This window comes from Cyprinus carpio, chromosome A5 (genome assembly GCF_018340385.1).
Source record: "Cyprinus carpio isolate SPL01 chromosome A5, ASM1834038v1, whole genome shotgun sequence".
Lineage (NCBI taxonomy): Eukaryota > Metazoa > Chordata > Actinopteri > Cypriniformes > Cyprinidae > Cyprinus > Cyprinus carpio.
This window is the reverse complement of record NC_056576.1, coordinates 18,107,562-18,132,121: the sequence shown is the minus strand read 5'-3', so window position 1 is coordinate 18,132,121 and position 24,560 is coordinate 18,107,562. Positions and strand designations below refer to the sequence as shown.

Sequence of the window (24,560 nt, the reverse complement as noted above, 5' to 3'; positions counted from 1 at the left end):
CAGCATTATAAACATTACCTATTTAACACCATACTTGTTTACATCTCAGATTTGCACATATCATACCTGTACATAATTGTTTATATTTTGTGTTTTTGCTTTTTTTGTACATTGTCTATTTTTAATATTTTTATATTCTTTTTATTATCTGTGTCCTGTCTTTTCACTGTCAGTCTGTTGCACTGTGGAGATTCTGTCACTAAAACCAATTCCCTGTATGTGTCAACATACCTGGCAATAAAGCTCATTCTGATTCTGATTGTAGTTTGATGCATTTCCTCCTCTTGAGGTTGCCAATGCTTTTATGAAGAGGTTGCCAGGTTTTCACAACAAAGCTCACCCAATCGCGTTTCGAGGGGGTCCCCCATTAAAAATCGGTTCCAGGGATAAAATACACCTGTTTTGGCGGGGTTCCCCTGGTAAAATTCGCATTCCAGGGGCTAAATATCACGTTACTGGGGTCATTTTTCAACCCGTGGACATGAAAAACAACCCCCGGCAACAGTATTAAAGTAGCCCAATTCCACGGGAAAACCCCTGGAGAGAATAGCGCATCAAGAAAATAGCTCACCAAGAACTCGGTACAACCAGTACTCAATAAAACCAGTAACTAAAAAAACCTCATACTTAAATTACCTAATTTTTACCGAAATACCAACTTGTCACCTAAAAAATCTTTTGACAGCACTATGCTAAATTGTAACATATTTAGAGATGACTTTGGGATGTTATCTTTGTTTTGCAGAATATGTAAAATGAATATGGTATCATTTTATTATTTATTTATTTTTTTATTAAAGTTGTATCAACTTAATGGCATTGATGTAAAATTTTAATGCTCATGCATTTGGACAAATGTAGTTTGGCATTTAGTTTAGTTTGAAGAACCGAATAATATGATAATGAATAAACAGATTTTTAGTCAAATCTGAATTAATGCAGTTTAATTATACAAATTATGTACAGGTCTGTATTTTTAGTTGAAGGCATGACATAATAGCAATAGACTAGGAATTCAGTCAATCTGTCCAAAATGAGTTTAGACAATTTGACTTTAGGTTATGATGAATAATGATGTCAGACATGTACACCTAAATCATGGAATTATTAAACAATAGCTCCTTGAATTATAATCTTTATTAAATCAAATAATAAAAACATCATGCGCTCTGGCCCAGATATGAGGTGTGTCTGACCCTATAGATCTAACTTTTCATTTCAAAATAAAACAATACTTGTTTCCATACAATTGAAATGGGTCTCTGTGTCCACAATTTACCAAGTAACAAATTAATATTAAAAATGTTAGCATCCAACATAGAATAGATTCACAGTGCCTCAAATACAACTTACTTAATTTTTTTTTTTTTTTTTTTTTTTACAAAAGTCCTCAGTGAATTTATGAAACGTAAAATTTATTCAACTGAAACTCACTATTTTCACTAGTCCTTTCTAGTTTTGTGTGCAGTATGAACCAGATGGTCAGATAACTGGTGCAGTCCAGTGGCTGAAACTAGTGCATGAAATACAATGATATAATAATAATAATAATAATAATAATAATAATAATAATCAAATCACATATTATAGGAAAAGTGACTTTTATTGAAACCTTTCACAGAGTTAGTTGTGAATATGGTGCACCATGCATACTGCACAATGCATAAAATGTGAAATTAAGACACCATTACGACGTCAGCCTCTATGTGTGCACACCAGCATGCTGGTCACAGAAACAAGACTAATCGCCATATGTACCAATGCAATAGCAGCCTCCTCATTACAACCATTCTGTACATCTAATATCTACATTGTTTGTACCAACACACCTCGGATAAAGACTGCTTCAGGATGGTGGAAGTGGGGAGGGAGCTAAAAGTAGATATCCCAAGAGTCATTTGAGATGCAATCACAGATGAACTATTGCTCTTGTCCTCAAGTTCAGGCCATTGCCAATAAAAACAGACTACTTCATACACCCCCTTTTATATGTCTTTTACTGACTGACATGGCATTTTGTACTCTTTTATCCAACTCCAATAATAATAATATCTTAGATTACCACGCTCAGCACCCATGCACTCTAACATGTGCACTTATTCATCACTGAATTGTTTGTTCAACTTGTTTTAGCCTGTGCTACACAAATGGCAGTGATTAATTACTGTCCAGTACGGCTGTTAGATCCAACAGGCATTATTGCTCAACTGATCATATTTGTTCCCCTCCTCAGTGACTCACACAAACTGACCCTAAGCCATCTGAAAGAGAGGTTTGTCCAAATAAATTAACCAAAACTTAAACTCTCCCAGTCAGACAAGTTGTGTCAAGTCCACACAACAAGGCATGGCACCACTGAACTAGTGTCCAGTGATAAGTCACGAAGGAAAAGCGGATTGAGGAGAACATTTCTGAAAAATAAATAAAACAAGTACAATTCCATACACCATGAAATGGTCTTCAAAATCCACTTTACCGTTGGAAAATTGTGACAAGAATTAGTCAGGCTCTCTCCATCTGAGACTGACACACAGATCCTCTTTGGCCTGATAAAAACAAATCATCCCTTCTTGTAATTTGCTTTGGCAAGAAAGCGTCTGCCAAAAATAAATGCAACTGAATGCAGAAGTCATTCAGCATCTGCCATTTAGTTTTATATATTTCCATTGCATAATACACAGGCCTGCTCTATATGCCAGGTCCAGTGTAACGGTGCCCCCTAAAGTCCTGCACATGTAATAGCATGTAAGAAGCGACACTAAAACGGTGTGACCACTAAAACGATATTCATCCTGAGTTTGATGAAAGCTAATGTCCACTCTGTCCATTTAAAACAGCATTTACAAAGGGAAATTGTGTAACTGGAATTAATGCAAATAATGTTAGATGCATTTATCCATGTGTGATGAAACGTCATGCATATCTCACAGTCACTGTATTAATACTCATTCAGACATGCTTCATTGTCTAGTATTCCATCATACATTAGTGAAATAGTCTCTGCATCTCTTCTACTTCTTCAAAGCAAGACAACGTTTCAGCTGTGAGTTGGCCAAGGCCTTCAACAAGGCAGGATGTTTAACTTGGCTTTTCAGTTAGATGCGCTGCTCATGTTCCTCATTCATTACTTTGTCGTCTTGTTCTGGAGTGCTTGTGTGAGTGTTTTCATTATTTCCAATGGGAATACCTTGTACTTTGTTCATCAGCATAAAATGAAAAAATAAATCAGGGCTCAATATATCCACAGGTCCACAATCTGCCCAGTGTTGGGTCAGTGCTGACGTAGCAGCCCAGTTTCTGTGATGGAACATCAGTTACACCTTATACAAACTACCAGGACCGGTTAAAGCAAGTTGTCCATTTCCCATGTCACTAACTTCATCTTCTAAAAGCCCTGATACATCTGCGTTCGGAATGCAGTCATGATAGCTGCTGAAGCTAATGTTGTCCTCCTTCAGCTCGATGGTCCAGAATGGGGCGTTCAGCTTGCGGTTCTGATATTTTCTGTAAGTGTACACGCCACCTACCACTGCCAAGAGAGCAATGACAACTATGATGATGACGGCCAGGACAATGATGTTGAACTGGTTCCACGGGACTGGAGTCACTGTGGTGGTGGTGTTGGGGGTGGAGCTGCCCAGGCTGCTCTGCAAAGCTGTGGAGAAGGTGGTGAATTGTGCTGTAGCATTGGGGCTGGAGGTCATGGTGGTGTAGTGAAACCAGTGGGTAGTGGTTGAAGGAGTAGTGTGGACGACTATGGACAGGGTAAGAGAGAGAGAAGGACAGGTTACGCATCTAATAAAATATAACATGCATAATTAAATTATGCATTAAACTCCAGTGACTTTCCAGTAATATTCCTGTACCGCTGCTGAATATAAGATGTGAATGTGAGTTTAAAGTGTTTATTGAATGAAATGAGAAAAAGACTGTGTACCATGACATAGTAAGAAAATGAGACGTGTTTGTGGGCTGAATGCAGAAAACAAAATTCTAGTTTGAATTTCTAAAATTCTAGTTAAAATTCTAAATTCTAATCTGATTTATAAACAAATGACTTGTTCTTTTAATGAATCATTCAAAAAAAGAAAAAAAGAAAAGAAAACTCGAAAGTTACTTTTTTGAATCAGTCAGACTGAACTTCTGACTCATTTACCGAACTGACAGTTGTCACTGAACTGCAAGTTATCATGAGCTCAAAACAAAGCAAATTTTATGTACCTAAGGTTTGTTAACAAAAATTGGTGTCATTACTGACTAAATTCCACATGATGTTTAATTAAATACATTTCTTTCACACACACACACACACACACACACACACACACACACACACACACACACACACACACACACACACACACACACACACACACTATATTTAAATTGATCAAAAGTGGCACTAAAGATATTTATAATGTTACAAAAGATTTCTATTTAATATGCTGTTCTTTTGAACTTTCTATTTATCAAAGAATCCCAGGGGAAAAAAACTATTAAAAGCATTGTAATGCTTTTAATATTGACAGAGTAAAAAATAGAGAGAGCAAAAAAGAGAGTATAGGAAGAGAAGAAACAAAGTAAGACGAAGGGAATGAAAAGTGAGACAAATGTGGAGTCCTGATCTAGTGTAATGTAGAGAACAGACGCTGCACACTGGTAGAAGGTTCACAGACAGGAGCGATTCCATCTGTTCAGTAGAACAGACAGACAGACCATACGCAGTGTACATAAAGACTGAAAACCTACCTCAGAAAACATGTAAGGTTCATCATGCAGCGTTATTTTAGTATTATTTATATAGTTTTATAGTATTTATTAATATTTTGAATTTGCTTTAATTTTAATATTTCAATTTTAATTTTTAGTCATTTTTATTAGTTTTATAAAAAATATTTCTATAAAGGTTTATTTTTATTTTATTTATTTCTTTGGTCATTTTAGTACATTTAGTACTTTTAGTTATTTCAGTTAGTTGCCAAGGCAATATTTCTGATTAATTTTAAGAATAAAGTTTTGCATATAACATTTATATTTTATTTTACTTTATTACACCTGGTATTTCAATTACCCCAAACTGAAAAGTTTTATTTTTAAAAAAAAAATTATGCTAACAATAACAACACAACAACAACACAATTACAACACTGTCATTATGGGAAACACTTTATCAGAGATATTTCAGCCATTGTTGGAAACTCAATATTGAAGGTCAATATGTTGCCTTTTGGAGCACCATTAGTGTACCTCTATAACGGGATGTCATCAGAAGGCAACATGGTTGTTCTGTCGCAACAGAACATCTGGAGCAGAGCTCAGAAAGGCCGAAAGAGAAGGATTTATTATTGTTGGCTGAGTGGAAAGATTGACGAAAAGAGAGAGTGGATTTGGCTGACTTACTGGAGTGATAAATCACTCTTTTCTTCTTCCTCTCTCTTTCGTATATTCACCCTGGGGTCCAAGCTCACTGTTTGGCAGCCAGAGTCAGCCTGCCTGTGGGAATGTATGATCTGTCCTCATTACAGTATGCCACTGATATAATCAGCAGTGTATAGACGGATGTTCTGAGTCAGAACACTGATCTGGGATTAGTCATTCTACAACACACCCTCTCTTCCTCTCTCTGAAAACCACAGTCACAAAACACGCACGCACTTTTCAATCACCTTTTAAAATAGTTGCTTAAATATATTAATATCAAAAGTTTAGGTCCTTCCTCTTCACACAATCTATACTCTAGGGCTGGGTAACATCAACGTGATGCATTTAATATGTTGCAATATAAGTAAATCACAATTGAAAGTACACCAAATGCATGAGAAAGCGATTCAGGGTGTCCACCAGAAAGAGTTAACCTGTGGGATCAGTTTCAACCTCTTTCAAGTGATTCACTTCACTTTTCTATAGTACTGAAGCAGCTCTAACTGCAAAGACAAAATGATGGTTTCAGAGTTCAGCTTTAATTGGACTGTTGAAAATGGTTTAAATGAGCATAATAAAAAAGAATGCGAAATACAGATGCAAAAATGTGAACAAAAATATAAATAAATGATTGTATCGGTACACACCTAATTTACCCGACTGCAGCCAAAAATCACTAGAGGTTTTACTACTGTAGGCTCTCACCTGTAGGAGTGCAGTTCCTGGCGAGTGCGTCCCCTGTAAAGCCCTCTGCGCAGAGCTCGCAGTGCGGCCCTGTAGTGTTGTTGATGCAGCTCAGGCAGTGGCCCGTGTCCGGGTGACAGATCCGAGGGGATATGTGGGGGTCTCCGTTCCCGCTGCAGTTACAGGGAAGGCAGATGCTGTCGGCGTTGTAGAAGCCATAACTACACTCCTCACAGTTGGGACCCTGGTACTCTGGCTTGCACTGGACACAGAAAGGCTGGCCGCTTGAGTCTAAACACATATAGACAGAAAGAAAGTTTACGGTTATAGACTAGACTCACTCTGTCAAAACAGGATGAATTAGTAAGCAGACAGAGCTTACTAAAAATATCTTAGTAGTACAGTAGAGCAGCGGTTCTCAATTCCAGTCCTTGCGACCACCTGCTCTGCACATTTTGTATGTGTCTCTTTGATAACACACCTGATTCAGATGATCAGCTCATTAGAAGTGAGCTCCATGCATGAACTGTGTTCCCATTGAACACATTGTCCCAGGACAAGTGTGACATCATATACCTCTGTAAATAAATACAATTTAAATGAATGTCTTGCACACTTCAATGCACTTTGAATGGAACATATACGTTTGCTTCTAACTGGAATCATGGCGGAATATCCTGTTTGATGTCCACTTCACAGGGCACTTACGTTCGAATAGAATAGAACAAATGTCTGAAGCGATAAGAGAGACATACAAAATGTGCAGAGCAGGAGGGGTCTGAAGACTGGATTTAAGGACCGCTGCAGTAGAGGATATTTTCACTGAAATAACCAAAGGGCTTCTGCTATGACAAAGGCATTTGAAGACCCACATGTTGTTCCATTTGGCCACCAGATGGCAGAATCTAGGATGTTGAGTACAGCATGAAGGGGAACTGAGGTCTTTGTTTATATTAGGCTATATTCAGTTGTCACATGAACTTTTAACCTCCAATCATTTTGTAAATGTGTTACCACAAAGATTTTCTTTCTTTTGCTTTTGTTTGCAGACCAAGTCATCAAACAACAGGCAAATCCGGCCTATGAAAAGGGCTGATGTTTTCTTGAGCTTAAATTAGAAAAATGTGAAGACACTCTTCCACATGCACACACACACACACACACACACACACACACACACACACACACACACACACACACACACACACACACACACACACACACACACACACAAACTACTGCCTGAAGTCAAAAGCAAATTTGCTTCAAAACCTGCTTTTCTTGAGGTTGACACATACTTCTTTTGCTTGATAACATGACCGATGTTTGCCACATCAAAGAGTGGAAAATTCATATAAAATATTTTAGAAATTTCACATTTGCCCAGTTGTCCACAAGATAATGTGATAAATGCATACTGTAAATGTAATTTTTCCATTTCTAGTGCAGTTAAGAGCACAAAAATGTTTATGAACTTTTAACTGTTCTATATTCATAGGACAGAAATGTCACGTGAAGGGTGGATACTGAAAGTAGTCATACAGTGTGACCTGCCACTGCAATTAAACTGCTTGCAACTAAATAACTCATAAAATCAGCATGATGATTATATATATGACTGGTGGGAAAGTACTGAGGAATTACTGAGAAGTGTACATTATTTTCAAGAGCAATATCACATTGTGAGACATTTCAGTGTCTGACACTGAGGAAATTAGTTGTCATCTACTGCTCATATAAAGTGATTACTTTCTGTGGAGAAAAAAGGAGTGATGATCCTAAAGAGGCACTTTTTAAAACCCTTTAATGAGCACAGCAGCCTCAACCAAATGTGTTTTTGCATTTTCTTCACTGAATTTTTGGGGACTTTGGAGGTTGCTCTTTTAGAGCATATTTTTTCTGGGATTCTTTGATGTGTAGAAAGTTTAAAAGAGCAGCTTTTTCATTGGTCATATTTTGTAAAATTATAAATGATCAATTTAATGTATCATTGCAGAATAAAAGTACTAATTTCTTTAAAAGAAAACATTAGTAGTGTACAACATTTTGAATGACAGGATGGCCTTGCAATCATTGATAGCCCTTCGTTTAACCAGTGCATTTCTAAACAATAATAAATATGGACATCAGTACAAAAGTCACCAAAGGCAATCTCTCCCTCCATAAAAAGCTAAATCAAAACAAAAACAAAACAACAAAAAAAATGTACTGAGCTCATCCCAATAAAGATGGAAAATACATTAGTTCAAAACTAGAATAAAGAATTGATTTTATAACCTGGCCCAATGAAGCTGAGGTAAAATAAAAGGAAAGTGAAAGAGAGGAACTAAGGAGGAGGAGGAGGAAAGAAGAAAGGGACAGTTAAAACACAAACCAATTTGAGCCATACAAGAAGAGAGAGAGAGAGAGAGACCTGCTGTGATTCAAATATATCTAGCAGAGAGGCGATTTTTATGTTACATACAGAGAGGGGCAGTGAAGCAGGGGGCTTGATGACCCTTGATGACCCTCCTATCTTCATTTGCCCAGACTCAGCACCTGCATATGGCCGACAGCAGGATATAAAACCCAAACCTCCAGACAGTGATGTACACCCAGGGAATACTACACTAGAAAGACCAATTTTCCATATTTCTCAAGCATAAAGGCAATAACCATCATGGTAAGATAATGACACAATGAAAGGACGAGAGAGACAGAGGCAGAAAAGAGCCAATTTAGATATATATCACCACGACAGTAAAAAAAAAAATCACGTAGGGACAAAGAGCTTGAGCTCTTTGAACTTGAAACGATTAATGCTATACAGAATAAGGAACATTTACACAAATTAAATGAACAAGAGAATGAAAGAACGAGAGAAACAGAAAGAAAAACAGACCCCTTGAGCTGTTGGTAGTCAAAGTAAAATCAATGTAAACAGACACAGAGACACACAAAGACTTCATTTGTTTGGTCTCACCTGTATGTGTCTATTCCAAAAAGCTGTTTTCCACTTCTTTTGGCAACAGCAAAAACTTGATAAAAAAATTCAGGACTGCTTGGCAGCGGAAATGTCCCAACATGTTAAAGCATACAAAGATTTCCGGCGACACATAAGAAATGCTTCCTCATGTAGCTGTGACTCGGACTCGTGACAATAATGTCTGAAATGAGGCTAGTCAATGTTTAACCATCTCATAATTGTATTGCCGGCAGAAGCTTCTGTAGTGTGGTGACTTTTACCTAGTTGTTTTTTCAGCGTCACAAGCATACACACACAGACACACGCAACGTTTGACGCACAAGCTCAAACACGTATGGGCATGCTCACGCGCTACAGTCATTCCAAGAGTTTTCACACTTTCTGACCACCAAGAACAAAATTACCCACAAATGAAACAAATACCGAAGATACAGTGAAGAATTAAAGCATATAATGTACCATAATATATAATGTTTAATGTACATTTAACAAACTTAAATGTACAGTAAACAAAATGCAGAGTAAAGGGACAAACTACTCTTCTGTACTCTAAATTACTCTTCTAAATTACACATTTCTTGTCTTATATTTAAGGGTGGCCATAAAGAAAACAGCAGTGGCAAATAGCAGACTTTTAACAGACTGCTGAATCAAAGCTGAAGTTCTGGTGGAATAAAGAAGGCGACTTCATCAAAATTATAGCAACTGACACGGCATGGCAGATAACAAGTCAACCAGTGCTAGGTCATTTCCCATGCAAATTCAGCCAGCATATGCAAATTAAACATGCATTTCACTAAGCAAATCTAGCATTGGCAAAGAGAGCAGAGAGACTCTGTTCAAAAGGTGCCACTTGTAAAGAAAAATGACATTACAATTTGCTGAAGAAATTTCACTTGGGAATGACTGAATGAATAATCACACTACACTCACATGCCAGTTGAATTCTACAGCGAATGTGCAGCTAGCTTTAGACTGTGCAGCTTTTAGCTGTTTTCTGCCTTAAGATAAGTGAGACATCTACAGAGTAACTCGGGGGAGGGAGTCTTGGATGATGCTATAAGCTTGTGACAAATAACATAATACACACACACACCATTCGTAAAATTTGTGGGTGGTAGTTATTATTTTTTTTTTTTATGTTTTTGATGGAAATCTCTTATGCTCAACAAGGCTGTATTTAATCAAAATGACAGTAAAACAGTAATATTGAAAAATATTATTACAATTTAAAATAACTATTATATTTTAAAATGTTTTAAAATGGCTAAACTCAATTTTCAGCAGTCACATAATCCTTTAGAAAACATTCTAATATGCTAATTCTGTGCTCAAAAATTATTTCTTATTATTATCAAGGTTGAAAACAGTTTAGATCAGTTTAATGTGTCCTTGCTACAGTAAATAAAGTATTGACTGAAGAAATGACAATAAACGTCCTAACTACATACATGCAAAAAATATAGTAAAAAACATAGAACATTAAGATATTATTTTTGAGATATTCAAGAAAATATTCAGAGAGGTGTGAATGGAGGTATCTTTCAACTGATATAAATAATTGATAGAATATTTTTTCATTTAATGTTCTGTTACATCTACCTTCTAAAGCCCCTCCAAACTTCAGACAGATCAAATAATGCCTTTGTTTCCCATGAAACCTGACAAACAATGACTGACATTTACAACGGTATTTACATATTCATGAGACACTCGTGTAGGAGAGATCTGCAAAAACGACCTTATTAAGCCAAGGAACACAATATGGTTAAATATGTACAGTATTGATAGATTAAGACTTGCAGGATCCCTAAACTGGCGCAAGAAAGTTTAATAATTCCACATTTAAAAAACTCATTCACTTAGTTCATCAAAAAATAAGCACTACAACAACTACATGAATTTATAATGGCAGATGTGAGAGCTTCATCTGCGCCTGTCAAGTGTTTGCTGTACAAGACTTGAATTCAGAAAAGCAACTTCAAAATCTTTTTTTTTTTTTTTGGTGCAGATGGAAGCGTTCATCAGACTTAAAAAACAGATGTTTCAGATACTGCAGATGGGGTCAATACCAGCAGAACAACAAGACACAATGGCTGCTGTATGACACCTATCTAATGTGTATATCACTGCACACATCAAGGCCATTATCCATATTTTCTATGCCAGGGACTGTATAATAAAAATGTGTCCTTAAATCATTTATTTATTTATTATTGAATCATTACGTAATAGCCATTTTATAGAAAAATTAGGACACTCAGGGTCATACTGTATTGTAAATAAAGTTATGGCCTAAATTTAAGAGGAGAGTAAAGAAATAACAGTAAAAAAGTCTGAAGCGTTAAAAGAATTTAGTCTAAAGATGAAGCTCACTTTACTAATAAAGCTAACATAAACATACACACGTAAGCTTACATTACACAAACAAAAAATTATTAGTATGATTTTAACCAATACACACTACTGTTATAAAGTTTGGAGTTGCTAAGACTTTTTTTAATAGGAAAAGAAGTCTTTTATACTCATTTTGCAGTATTACAGTTTAATATAATTTTTAGTTAACGTTTAGTTAAATAGTTTTATATCTGATTATATTTTAAAATGTAATTTATTCCTGTGATACATAGCTGAATTTTCACCAGCCAGTCTGTCTTCAGTATCACATGATCCTTCAGAAACCATTCTAATATGCTGATTTGATGTTCGACATCTTGTAATCACAGTTAAAAATAGTTGTGCTACTCATTTTCATGAAAACAGTGATAGATTTCTTCCAGGATTTCTTGATGAATATATATAACTTTTGTATAGCATTTATTAACTCCTTTCCTTTCTGAGGATGGTGTTAATTCTGTATCTATGCACAGTATTTTGTATTTTTCTTGGTGTAATTTTCTATGGCGGACTGCCCTACACAAAAAACACAGTACTTTTAATACTATACTGTATGAGGCACAATGGGAATGAAACAAACGAGTATATTTACACTCAACACTCAACATTGGTGTTAAGAGTTTGCTGTTAGATCTAAGCAAAGAGCTTCTGGCTGTGAGTGCTGAGGGATGCATCCAGACTGTAGATGACCACGGACACAATGAGAGGAAGAGAGAAAAAGAGTCCCTGAGCACCAGTCGGACGGTGACTAAAACTGGACTACATAAGTCAAACAGGAGTTGTGTTATGAGCGGTCTGCTGTTTCCACACTCTCACTAATACTGAATATTGGGTGTCAATTTCATGTGCTTTAAATTTGATCTTTTAAATAGTGATATCACACCATCCCAGACCAAAAATATGTAGTGTTAATTACACTGATGCTAAGGGCACATCTTTTATTATCAGAGCAATTAAAACATCAGATGAAAACCATCTGAACCATTCTGGTTTTGATTAATCACTTAAATCCTAAAAGAGCAGTATAAGGCTCGCCAAGCCATGGGTTAAAAGGTTTATCTTTTATTTGGTTTATGGCACTGGCACTCAGGGGTTATACAGTAGCAGTTTCTTATTTTTAAACACAGCTACAGTAGGACAGGAAGCATGCAAATGTGTGCAACCTGCAACCCACCTAGAGCTACATCAGTCTCTCAGATGCTGAGACTTGAACCAGCAACCTTTTAATCACAGCAGCAGAGCTAATGCCTCCCATGGTTCAGTGCAGGATGTAAAGTAATTATCTAAGCCATGTGCTCTGCTCTTGTGCTGAGTGACCTTTACCGCAGCACATGTGTGAATTAATCACTTCCATCCTCTTGTTGGTGCTTTGACATTATGATATATTTCCATTGTTTAGATCCTAATAAAACACAGCTTCCCCAGTTAGCTCTATAGAGATGTCCAGTGAGCCTGCAGTGTAATCTAGAGGCCGGCTGACAGTACATTCAGCTCTTCAGGGAGTTCTGTTAATAAAAGTGTGGCCTTGATGAGTAAATGCAGAATTCATTTAACACTTGTGTGCTCTCCTGTACCTCATCAGGCTGCATCAGGGATTTAGGGGCAGAATAAAATAAGGTCTGTCGTCTAATCAGCCGCTGTCCTGACTGTGCTGGTTATTAGCACTCCATTACCATAATCACGAATCCTCAAAGGCTGAACCTGTAGTTCCCATTTCAGTGTGGGCCGCTTTTTGAATACAGGCATGATGATGAACACTCTCTCTTTTATGCTGACTTTTCTCATTACATACTATGTCAGGAGGCCTTACTTTTCGATTGAGGAGTCAAGCCACATTAATTATTCCTTAGCTACATTTTGGAAGGCTATGTATAATCTCAAAATGCTGTTTATCAGTTGTTCCTTCAAATCAACAGCAGAAATGCCGGATCAGGGGGAGAGACAGAAAGAGCTCTGGGCAGGCATGTTAGCTTGCTCTTAAATCCCATATAAGAGCCTAATGCAGCTTATATTACACAGATGTGCCTTGAGTTATGCTGAAGTGCCTCAGTTGGCAGTATTTGCATAAATATAATTGGCAACAAACTGATAATAATAAAACATATATGCATTTTCTAGTGTATAACTTGATTAAGAAAGTATCAAGAAGAGAAATATATGTGCTCTCCAACTGCAAACAGTGCAAATGCAGTTGCAGTGCTAAATACACACCAAGAACTACGATGAAAGTGTTTACACGTAGGATTTCTATTTAATGGAATAAGACAATGGTAGTTATGCAAATATGAATCGTTAGATATTACTGTATGTTTTTTCAAATGACGTTTCAAGGTAAGGGTGTATCTTGGAAAGGCAAAAGATTAATTCGCGCTTACCATATTGGATAACAGTTGTGCCTGAAAAGCAGTTTACCCCCCGATCAGTTTTATGACCATCATTTTTGAGAGACAGATGAAAAGGCTGTCAAGGCCTGAAAGACCCACACCACGAATGAGACCAGATGCCTCACATCCCAGAGTAGGTGACTGTGAGTATGGCAGTTACCTGGTATACATGGCAGAAAGTGTTATTCAAGTTGCTGATTACAGGTGCTTGGTTTTGTGAAAGTAGTCACTTCTGATTTAGACACAGTGGCATATATATATGTAGCCATACAATTAATGTGTTGTACTTCGTAATTTCATAAAATCTTAATTTTTGTTTTTACATGTAATAAATCAAATATAAATACACATCAAAAGTTTGGGGCAGTAAGATTTTTTTAATTATTTGAAGAAATTAATGCTTTTATTTAGCAAGTATGTATTTGAATTTAGGGGAGTATCATCTTTATTTTATTTTTTATTTAAAAAAAAAAGAAAAAAATAAGATTGTGACTAATTCTTATAGTGCATGATATAATGTAATCTCCTGTTACACAAAAACAGCAGCTACACTGTGTGGCTACATTTGTAATGTACCCTACTGTAAAATTTGGGAACACTTAACACACACCTGCCCTTTTGCTGGTCTATGTGGTATTTATCCGTTGTCAGGTCCTACCTTACATCAGCTTGCAAGGCTACAAGAGCATTGCTACTGTCAGCAAATCCAGAAACCCCTACACAAAACAGTATCACGCAATTCCGCACAGACACATGGTGAATAACCCATGAGACAGAGCTCTGTGAAAATGATTGAATCACTTCTGAATAAGAAATAAGAAACACTCCCATCCGTTCTTGCCTTTATAGTATTTCATAAACATATCCTGTGAGGGTTTTGTTCAGAGTGGAGGCCCAGAGAGGAGAAAAAAAAAAGTTTCCAGTTTCACTTTCACTTAAAATAAACCTCTTTTCTCTTAAAAGTCTCAGTCCACCCACCCAGAAATTCAGACAGCAGGCGGTTGGCCAGAATGATGTAAGACACATAATCCAAAACAGATGAGAGGGGGTACTCCGCATATCCCAGATGTGGAAATCTCCTCTGCATTTCCTACAGCAATGGCCAATAAGAGCTCAATAATAAAGTTAGCTGGCTACGCTAACGTCAGCTAAACTAGCCTGGCATGCATGTGGGAAGGACTCACCGAGCTTACAGCTGCCTGTGGAGGTGACACTGGAGCAGGGGCAGGGGACACAGGGCTCTGTCACGGGAGAACTGGGACTTCGGTAGAAATTATACCTGCACTTCTCACAGCTGGGTCCTTCGGTGTTGCCTTGGCAGTTCATGCAGATGCCTGAAAGAACAGGGGGAGGGAGAGAGGGTTGAGTAAACAGACCCACAGCTGTGACTGACAGGACTTTGGTCCATTGAGGTTTACGAGAGGGAAACTGATTTCAGTGGCGCTAAGGTAGACATAAAAAAGGTAGCGTGCAAATCTGCAACACATGAAAACAAGGAAGGAACTTCCTCACACCCTGCCAGAGCAAGTGCAAAAAAAAAAAAAAAAAAAAACTAACAGAGAGTTGCAAAAACAACTATTAAAACTTGAATGAGCTCTTTTTGCATGTGCCAGTAACATTCAAGTGAACCCTTTACAGGTTGAGTGGTTTGAACAAGTTTTATTTTATTGATTTGAAATGGTGTTTGAAAGCCAAGTGAAAAGAGAACACTTCAACAAGCGATTGCATAATTCACACAGGATGTAAGAGAAACCACGCACACACACACTGAATGGCATTCCTCTGATTATTATGTAACAAGACCAACCTGACATGTGCATCAATAGTGCGGTTTCTAGTTGGGAAAAAGTGATCAGCTAAAAAATCTTGAAAGTGATGAATGAGAGTCATGATTTCCTTCTTTGAGCCTGAGAGAAAAAGCAAATACAGTGCACAGTAATGAATGAGTGGAAGGAAACAGCAGATGTAAGGACCGAGTGAGGATTGAGGTGTTGTTTGGAGCTGGAATGGGATCTGACAGCGTTTTCACATGTGACAATGATCCTCTGATTCACACGCTGATGAACACCTGTGCTACTTATGTCCAAAAGAGATTTCTCTGTTGTACATCAGCCTTCTTGTTTTTGCTGTTCTTTTATCCTTTTTTTTTTTTTTAACAAATCTGGACACAAAGTATGCATAAATGTCACTGTATTAGAAAACTATCAAACCAAGGGATACAGCAGAAAAATTTGGAATGAAATGAGTGAATAATAACAGAATTTTCATTTTTGGATAAATTATCCCTTTGCATACCTCTAGGGCTGATATTTTGTTATTTAATGCAAAGACATTCATTACATTACATTTAAATATATATTAGGGTTGCACAATAATAATTCAACTGATCAATAATTGACTTTGCTCAATAAAATCCACTATTATGAATTTCTTTTTAAATTTCATCAGAATGATTGGACTCATGTAAGCACAAATTAAAGACACTGTCAACTCATACATGGGGTTTATTTTACTTCATTTAGTTTCTTGATATACTTATAATTTACATTAACACATAACAATAACAAACTGGTAAAACATTTTTGCTTTTTTTTCAAAAGCAAAAACAGTGAACTTTCTAATAATAATTTCAATCATTCCAATTTTGTTTTACTTTGTATTGTACAACAATGGTTGTGTATGTGCATTTATTCAGCAACCACAATATCGCAAACAATATAGCCAAGATTCATGTTTGTATTTATCACTGAGAAGGTATGCATGCACACAGATTTAGTGGTGAAGAAACACAGACTGGATAAATGCATGAACTAATGATTTAGCATCTTTTGGGCTGACATAGGGACAGAGTTGGCAATATAGTGGAGTGTCTAATATAAGAGCCAAGAGTGATACCTAAGCTGTTGACAGTGGCAGATGGAATAAGTGATGTACATGATTGTCTGTGTTTTCAGATTGTGAAAGCTTTTTTTTTTTTTTTTTGCAGTGCAGAGAGAGAACGTGTGCATGGTTGCCAGGTGAGGAACATTAAATAAACACTTGGCGGAAAATGTATCTATTTATGGATAAAGCTTTGAGAGATTTTGACTCTTGACATCTGGCAACAATAAAAGCTAGCCATGTTACAGATAATGTAAATGTCACAAAAAAAAAAAAAAATGTTTTCAGGATAAATAATCAGCAGGGCAATATCGCAATGGTTATGCTTAATCAAGAGAAGCAGAAATTATTGTCATGATTAAAATACGATAATTTTGCAGCCCTACTTCATACATTTAGCAGTTTTAACCAAAGCGACCTACAATAGAGGATCATAAGCAATCCATCACATTCATACATTTTTAATTGCGGCATTAATGTCCAAATTCATTTTGGGACCACTGCAGTCCTCAGTGAGCAATTACCTCAGACAAAGAAAGATTAATGACACAAATTAACCAAGCAACAGTCACAATTAATGAAAAACTGCATTGCACATTTGTAAGCAGCATCACTTGTAATCAGCTGACTATGAGTTTCTATACAGCTGTCATAAACATGAACATTTACGCTTGTTTGATCATCTCTGTATTATGAGAATGCAGCCTTTGTGTTTTTGTACTTCATAACATTTGATCCGACACACCAAAATCACAGACAGTCAGGCAACAAGGCAATTTCTTTTTCTTCAGGTTCATTTGTCTCATCTATCACTGGCTGTGCAGTCAAAAATAAATTGCTTTTCACAAATAGACTGCTTAACAATTACAGGTTTGTATATTTTCTGAAGAAAATGTGAGTGGTACTTGGCTGTTCAACACCAACACAATGCCAGAGTGTTCAACTGCTAGTGTTCTGAACGGTTGCTAGAAGGTTGCTAGGCACTGTACAAACAAGACCAATTTGACTATATAAAACACCACTAATAAAGAGCATAAAAAACAGAAGTGAGTGCTAAAAAATAGTGTAAAGTCAAATTCAGGCACATTTTTATATTCAAAGTTACTTGAATTAATCTCAAAATACAAAAATGGGATAAAATTACAATATCATGGATCAGTTGATGACTTCAAGCATATGTCCATTAATTGACATATGGCAAGAACCAGAATATCTTCAGGGATTAAAGCAGAAACGTATCCTTTAAGAGCAAGACAAAGCAAACACTACAGAGATCCAACTCAGTGCCAAAAGCACACAGATCAAAGAGGTTATGTATGCGTTTTTCAAAAGATGGGCTGCTGTCAGACCCACTTAAGTGTGCGCAAGTGTGTGTTTTTCCACTGGGTCTCCAGGGCCAGACAGTAAAGCAGGAGGAGGATCATTAGTGTTCAAAAGCTATTCCCTGTATTGAAGATGGATGAGTGTCCACAGATGGAGCCTTATGCAAACACTCCCCTTGGTCCAGCTCTTACTCTTCTTTGATTTCATAACAGGAGACTGACACAGAGGTCATTGGGAAGCAAGATCAGTAAGTCAAACAATCAATGATGATGTATTTACATTAACACAAGGCAGCAGACAAAACAAGTTATCTAAATCTAGCTGAATCAGATGGACTGTCATGAACAAAAATATATGCAATGCTTCCTACAGGGTTTTGCAGCCTCTATACACCAACAAGACTACTTTGTATTGTATTATAAAGTTTTCATTAAAATACAATTTATTAAAATAAAACCTATTTGTGAATGTGTGTCTGTAACTAAAAACCACATACAATTAATCAGTGAGTCAGATGTTAATTAGTAATTGCTCTGATTCAAAGTCTTTTGTTTTGTCTTTTTGTTTCTCATCACATTCAATTAAGCCTAAAAACTGTCAACTTAGCTGAAATGTAATTTCTTTGGCAATTGCAAAGCTGTGACTGAATAGAGGGGCAAGATACACTGGTGAGGAACTCCAAGTGCTGTTGATTCTGCAAGACTTTAAAGTAAGGTGAAAGCTTATAGATCAACAGCTGCTAGTGCACAATGTTGAGTCCACAAATCACTATTATGATAGTAGCCAGGAATTCACTGAACTGGGAGGAGGAATAATGAGCCGCATTAATGAGTGTACGTGTCTGTGTATGTATGAGCATAATTATGAAGACAGGTGTGAGAAGATCAAACACATGCATAGCCAGTAAATTAGTTAAAGTCGAAAGAGAGGCTCATTGTGTGGTTAAAATAGCTATTATGCTGTAGGTGGTCGCCCAGTGTCTGCAAATGAAAAAGGTTTTGGACAAAAAAAGAGAACACATGCCAGGTCCGGAGCAAACTCCATGCATGACTCGCTAACAGAGAGAGCCTGCAAATCCCCTACGCATTTGATGGAATCTAATGCCAACAGGAGCATCACCTTAAGGGTCAGAATCTGTTCAGGAACTGATTCTGAAAGGCTCAAATGGTGACTCCATTGAGCCCTCCAGGACGATAGACAAGTCCAAGGAAGGAACACTATTAGGGCACGCCAGTCTCATGCACCTTACCCCATGCATAAACGAAGAGACCAAACTATGTCTACCTAGGTGGACTTCATATGCATACCTGCGAGCAGCGATAGCTGCAAGATAAACTCTCCAGGTGGTAGCAGCCGCTCCAGCCGCAAACTTTTCCTGCAGAAACTCCCTGCACTGAACCAGTCGGGGAGCAGACTGGGTCCACTGCATGAGCTGAACACCACAACTCAAAAACCTTGCACTTTTAAGAATAAAGCCTCCTAGTAGAAGGAGCCCTAGCATTATCAATGGTTTCCTGAATGTTCGAAAGAAGCCCAGAGGTCACAGCTGATCGCCCTTGATCAGCCACACACTTATAGCCTTCAAATCTCAGGCGGAGGGTACCAGATCCTGCCCTGGAGTTGAGACAGTAGGTCTTTCCTGATTGGAATCTCCCATGGGGTGTGCTCTAGAAGGCAGACTAGCTCTGAAAACCATGTCTGGAACAGCCAGAATGGGGCAATCAAGGGGAAGAAGACTCCGCACTCCCTCATTTTGCACAAGTCCGCCAGAATCAACTTGATTGGCAGAAATGTGTATAGCCTCAGATCCGGCCAAAGGTGAGCAAAAGCATCTATCCCCAGAGGTGCCAGGTGATATAGGGAGAACCCAAGGGGACATTGGGTTGATTCCTGTGACGCGAAGACATCTACCTCCACCCTGCCAAAAAGATCCCAGATCTGAGCCACCGTCTGTCGGTTCAGCATGCGCTCCCCCAACCTGAGTTTCTGCCTTGATAAGAAGTCCACTGCGAGGTTCAGAGCCCCTGGTGCATGAACCGCTCTCAGCATAAGAAACCTGTCCTGAGCCCAAAGAAGGAGAAGGCGTGCATGCCTGTCCAGGGTGCATGACCGTGAGCCATGTTGTCCATTCTGACAATCACATGAAAACTCGTCAGAATTGAGAGGAAATGCACCAGGGCCAGGATGATGGCTCGCAGCTCTAGGCTGTTTATGTGTCATGAGAGAAACTCTCCTGTCCAGACACCACAACCCGGTTTGCCCTCAAAAAAAAAAAGACCCCTGCTGAAGAAAGAGAGGGTCCTGCCATGTCGAGAGGGTTCGAAAGCAACTGTGCAACACTCTTAGGGTGCTCACCGTAACATGATGGCCTAGCTTGAACCACCCCAAATGCCATGAGACTCAGGAGTCTGCAACATGTGCTCACCGTAACATGATGGCCTAGCTTGAAGCAGGTCAAACACGTTTTGATATCTCAGCAGGAGCCAAAGGGGCCTTCTTTGAAACAGAATGAACAGGTGAAGTCAACAGCCGCGGTGTTAGTAAGGCAAGCAAAGAAAGGCTGCTTCCAGGATCTGGAGCTTTCGTGATTACTGAAAAATGGCTCCCCGGAGCTTATGTTGCGCCTTCCGCTACGTCTACGTCATACGCTCGAACGCCTTGTCGTGAACGCGCCTGCTTGAGTGACTGGAAGCTAGAGATTTATACATTTATACATTTTTAAAAATCTATATTTTTCTTACACTAACACATCATTTCACTTAAGAAGGCCCTTATTAACACCCAGAAGCCAGGAGTAAATTTATGATGGATGCAGTTTTTTAGGCTTCAAAAACAGGGGCACCATTCGCTGTCATTACACAGCTTGGAAGAGCCAAGACAATTTTAAATATGACTGCAATTGTGTTCATCTGATATCATATCTGATATCATATCTGATATCATATCTGATATTTCAGATATGCCTAGGATGCCCTGAGGGCGAGTAAATCGTAGGCTAATTTTCATTTTTGAATGAACTATCCCTTTGAGTTGAGTGTTGATTATTATGTTTAAAAATAAATAGTAATTAAATTTAAGTTTGGGCTCTGTTGTTAATTGAAACCTTTTAGTAACATAAAAGGGCTCCCAAAGCTTAGAGTATTAGCTGAGGTAGATTTTTATCCCCAATAATTTTTTATTATAATTTAATTTATTTATTAACGAAAGAGCAATTTGTTCAGTAAACTACTGTTTAATTCGGTACTGTTTTTTCTGTTGTACCGAACCGTGACGTCAAAACCAAGGAACCGTCATGTTTGTGTACCGTCCTACATATATAATTAAGGAAATTAGCAGCAGGTGCCAGATTAACACTAATAACTTGGAGGTATCTGTAAGTGTTCTCTAAGTGATGAATTTATTAAAACTCAAACACCACAAATAAATTTATAAAAACTGCCCCACAATATAGCCTAATTAATTTGTGAAATATGCTTAAAAAACTGCCCTTCCTGTTAGGATAACTTGAAATATGACGAAGCAGTGACCTTGACATTTGGGAAATTGTAGGTTGTTCTCTAATTTTGATCTCCACTGTATATTATTAAATTACAAACTCAAATTTAAAAAACTTGAGAAATGCTGCTTTTGCAATTAACTAAAATAAATAAGTTGAAGTACTAAAATTACTAAAACTGAAATGGAAACAAACATCAATTCAAGTTATATATAAACAAAAAAACAAACAAACAAACAAACAAACAAAAAAAAACTACGAGAAAAGTACATAACATTACCAAAACTTAAAGTAAAATTAAAATAACTGAATTCAAAATCTTAATAAATAACAATTAAATTCAAAATCACTTACACAGACCAAAGAGAAAAGGTTATCTATAGACAGGATAATGCATTACAAACAAAATTTACAATTCAATTCAAAATCACTTACACAGACCAAAGAGAAAAGGTTATCTATAGACAGGATTTAAATAAATCAGTAGTAGTGTTGGGCAAAATACTCTTAAATGCTTTACAGCCCTGGAGCAGCCAGAGAGCAGAAAGGACACAATCACACTTCAAGTCTGACTTGGATTGTCTGAAGATCCCAGAGGTGTAATGCTGGATTACTGCAGTGGAGTAAATGAATGTCAATAATAAAATGAATTGCATGACGGATTATGTTGAAAGCAATGTTAAGGTCCAGAAAATATTTCACAGACAATAATAAATCATTAGATTTTCAGAAGAGCTCTATACTATGACATGTCCTGAAAACGGAACAAGATTACTTTGTAATATTGTTTGAAAGCCAAGGGGGAAAATGTGTTTTGGAATTTGGGTTGAAAAAGGTTTCAATTGAATGGGTCGACACTGTAAGATGTATTGAATAATTCAAGTGATTAGGCAGCTATTTGAACTAAACACAGCTTTGTTTGAAAACTCGGTGAGAGACGCACAGGCCCAAACTGACTGGATTTAGTTTATCACAGACTGGTCAAAGTTCTCAAAAACCGAGCACGACAGTTCAACTTTTAACAGCTGCAACTTAAATCTACAAAATCTTTCAACAGACAATCCCCAGACTTTTCCAGAAGACCCGAGGAAGTAAAAAAAAAAGAAAGAAAATCACACTTACTTGTTCATCATTCTGTTGATAAATGCCATTATAACTAAAACTCACAGTGAAGGTTTTCATGGTTTTTGTATCATAGTGAACAGAAATGTAATTTCTGTAAAGTAAATCTCTGCAGGATTATTTCAGGTCTAAAATGTACAATAAGATGAAATGTTTAAGCCAAGAATGGTGTGCAGAAAAGACCAAAGAGCTACACAAGATACACATCATGGTTCTCTACAACAGCTCAAATTGTGCTGAACTAATGTAACAATATCCGTTGGTCTCACTCTATGGAAATATATATGACTGGCGATATTCACCAGCTCGGAGGCACTGGTTGGGACAGTTTGACTCCTGCTGTGGTATCTGACGTAATGTACATTATTGGCTTTTTGAAAGCAGAGGGCATGCCGACAGGAACATGAAACACCACTGGGGTGGCACAAATAGACGATGGGGAAAAAAGACAGCTATAGGGACAGTGCATCAAATATCAAAAAAGAGAGAAAGAATACCTAAAAATATCTGAGATGTCAGGCTCCTGTTCCAAGATATCATTATAAAAATACTGTATGTTCCCACTTAACAAGAATTGTGGGGAAAAAGCCTATTCTGCAGATAACACTAGATACTGAAAATTATAACAGGCTGGTAAGGCGAACACTGAACAGCAGAAATATTTGACAGAAAATCAGCTGATGGAAAGAGAGAAAAAATGCATTAGCAACAAGACACTTGATGGATTCATATTCAGCAACGTTCAAACCTTAACATTAATAGCCTTTGCTACAAAAGGGAAATAAGGACAAAAACAGATTCTGAATGTGATCTGACTTAAAAACATTATGCTGTACATGAAAATATCAGCCTAGTTTCAAATACATGCCTCTACATACATTTCTTTCTCAATTTTTAATTATTATTATTTTTTTTCTTTTCACACAATTCATTATTACAGAGCAGATTATCAATTAATAAAGACCTATTTTTATGCGGTTCCTTGCACAATACTGTTTTACCTCAAAACGCATTTATCAGAGTGCATTATTTCTAAACAAATAAATTTTTTTATTGTTTACATCACATACCTGTAATAAGCGCCACATGTATTACTTTTCTGATGTAGTTAACCAGCTTGGTAGCTCACCTGGTACAGAACTGCACTTGTGAAGTGGTGCACACAGCTACAAGTCCCATTAAACAAGTCAAAATAAAAGAGCTCAAAGCCTTTTAAGCAAGCTAAAATGGCATGGTTGCTTGAGCAAACACATTTTTATCTCACGTTTGTGTTTGTAACACTAACACTGTAGGTTAGGTTTAAGGTAGGGTTTAAGTGTACTGTAGGTGGCATACATTTAATTTCCAAACTTCCGTGACCAAAAAAGAAGCAATATAATAAAACATTGGACCACTCGCTGGACATTTCACTTTGAAAGTGTTGCTAAACGTGCTAGAAGGCATGTAATATTTTGCAGAAATTATGCCACAGGCACATATTTCTAATGATCCCAGGTTGGAAAATATATCACTGCCTTTACATTTTAGATACGAGGTACAGTACCCTTGTGCAAGTTTAAAAATCCCTGTCTGTTTGAAAACTGGAGAGCCTGTGTGGTGAGAGAGATACAGTATTGGTTAAAGCTCTGCAGTGTTATTGTGCATACAGCAGCAGAAAGTGCTTTTGTGTGGTTGTTGAGTTAGAGTGATGACATGGCTCCTGCGCATCAGCATCAACACCAACACCAGTCTTTGGTTACTGCAGTGGACTGACACAACAAAAGCCTATTTAAGTTGCACTGTTGCAATGCCCTCCTTTCTCTAATGCAGTGGTTCTTAATCCCCATTATAATGGAATATCCCCAGAATTATTATAATATGGATATATGAGGCTTGATCATTTTTAACC

General features: G+C 37.3%; 1 protein-coding gene across 1 annotated transcript in view; it reads right to left on the bottom strand.

Annotated features, from left to right (window-relative positions):
* Positions 1-1,584: 1,584 nt before the first annotated feature.
* The window catches only part of LOC109075783 (multiple epidermal growth factor-like domains protein 9), a gene marked incomplete at its 5' end in the record, with an annotated part of 70,634 nt that continues 47,658 nt past the window's right edge, over positions 1,585-24,560 (bottom strand). The window contains 3 exons of the mRNA XM_042756280.1: positions 1,585-3,754; positions 6,127-6,396; positions 15,036-15,185. Of these exons, the coding sequence (XP_042612214.1) occupies positions 3,315-3,754; positions 6,127-6,396; positions 15,036-15,185 (860 nt within the window). The remainder of the gene's footprint in view (positions 3,755-6,126; positions 6,397-15,035; positions 15,186-24,560) is intronic.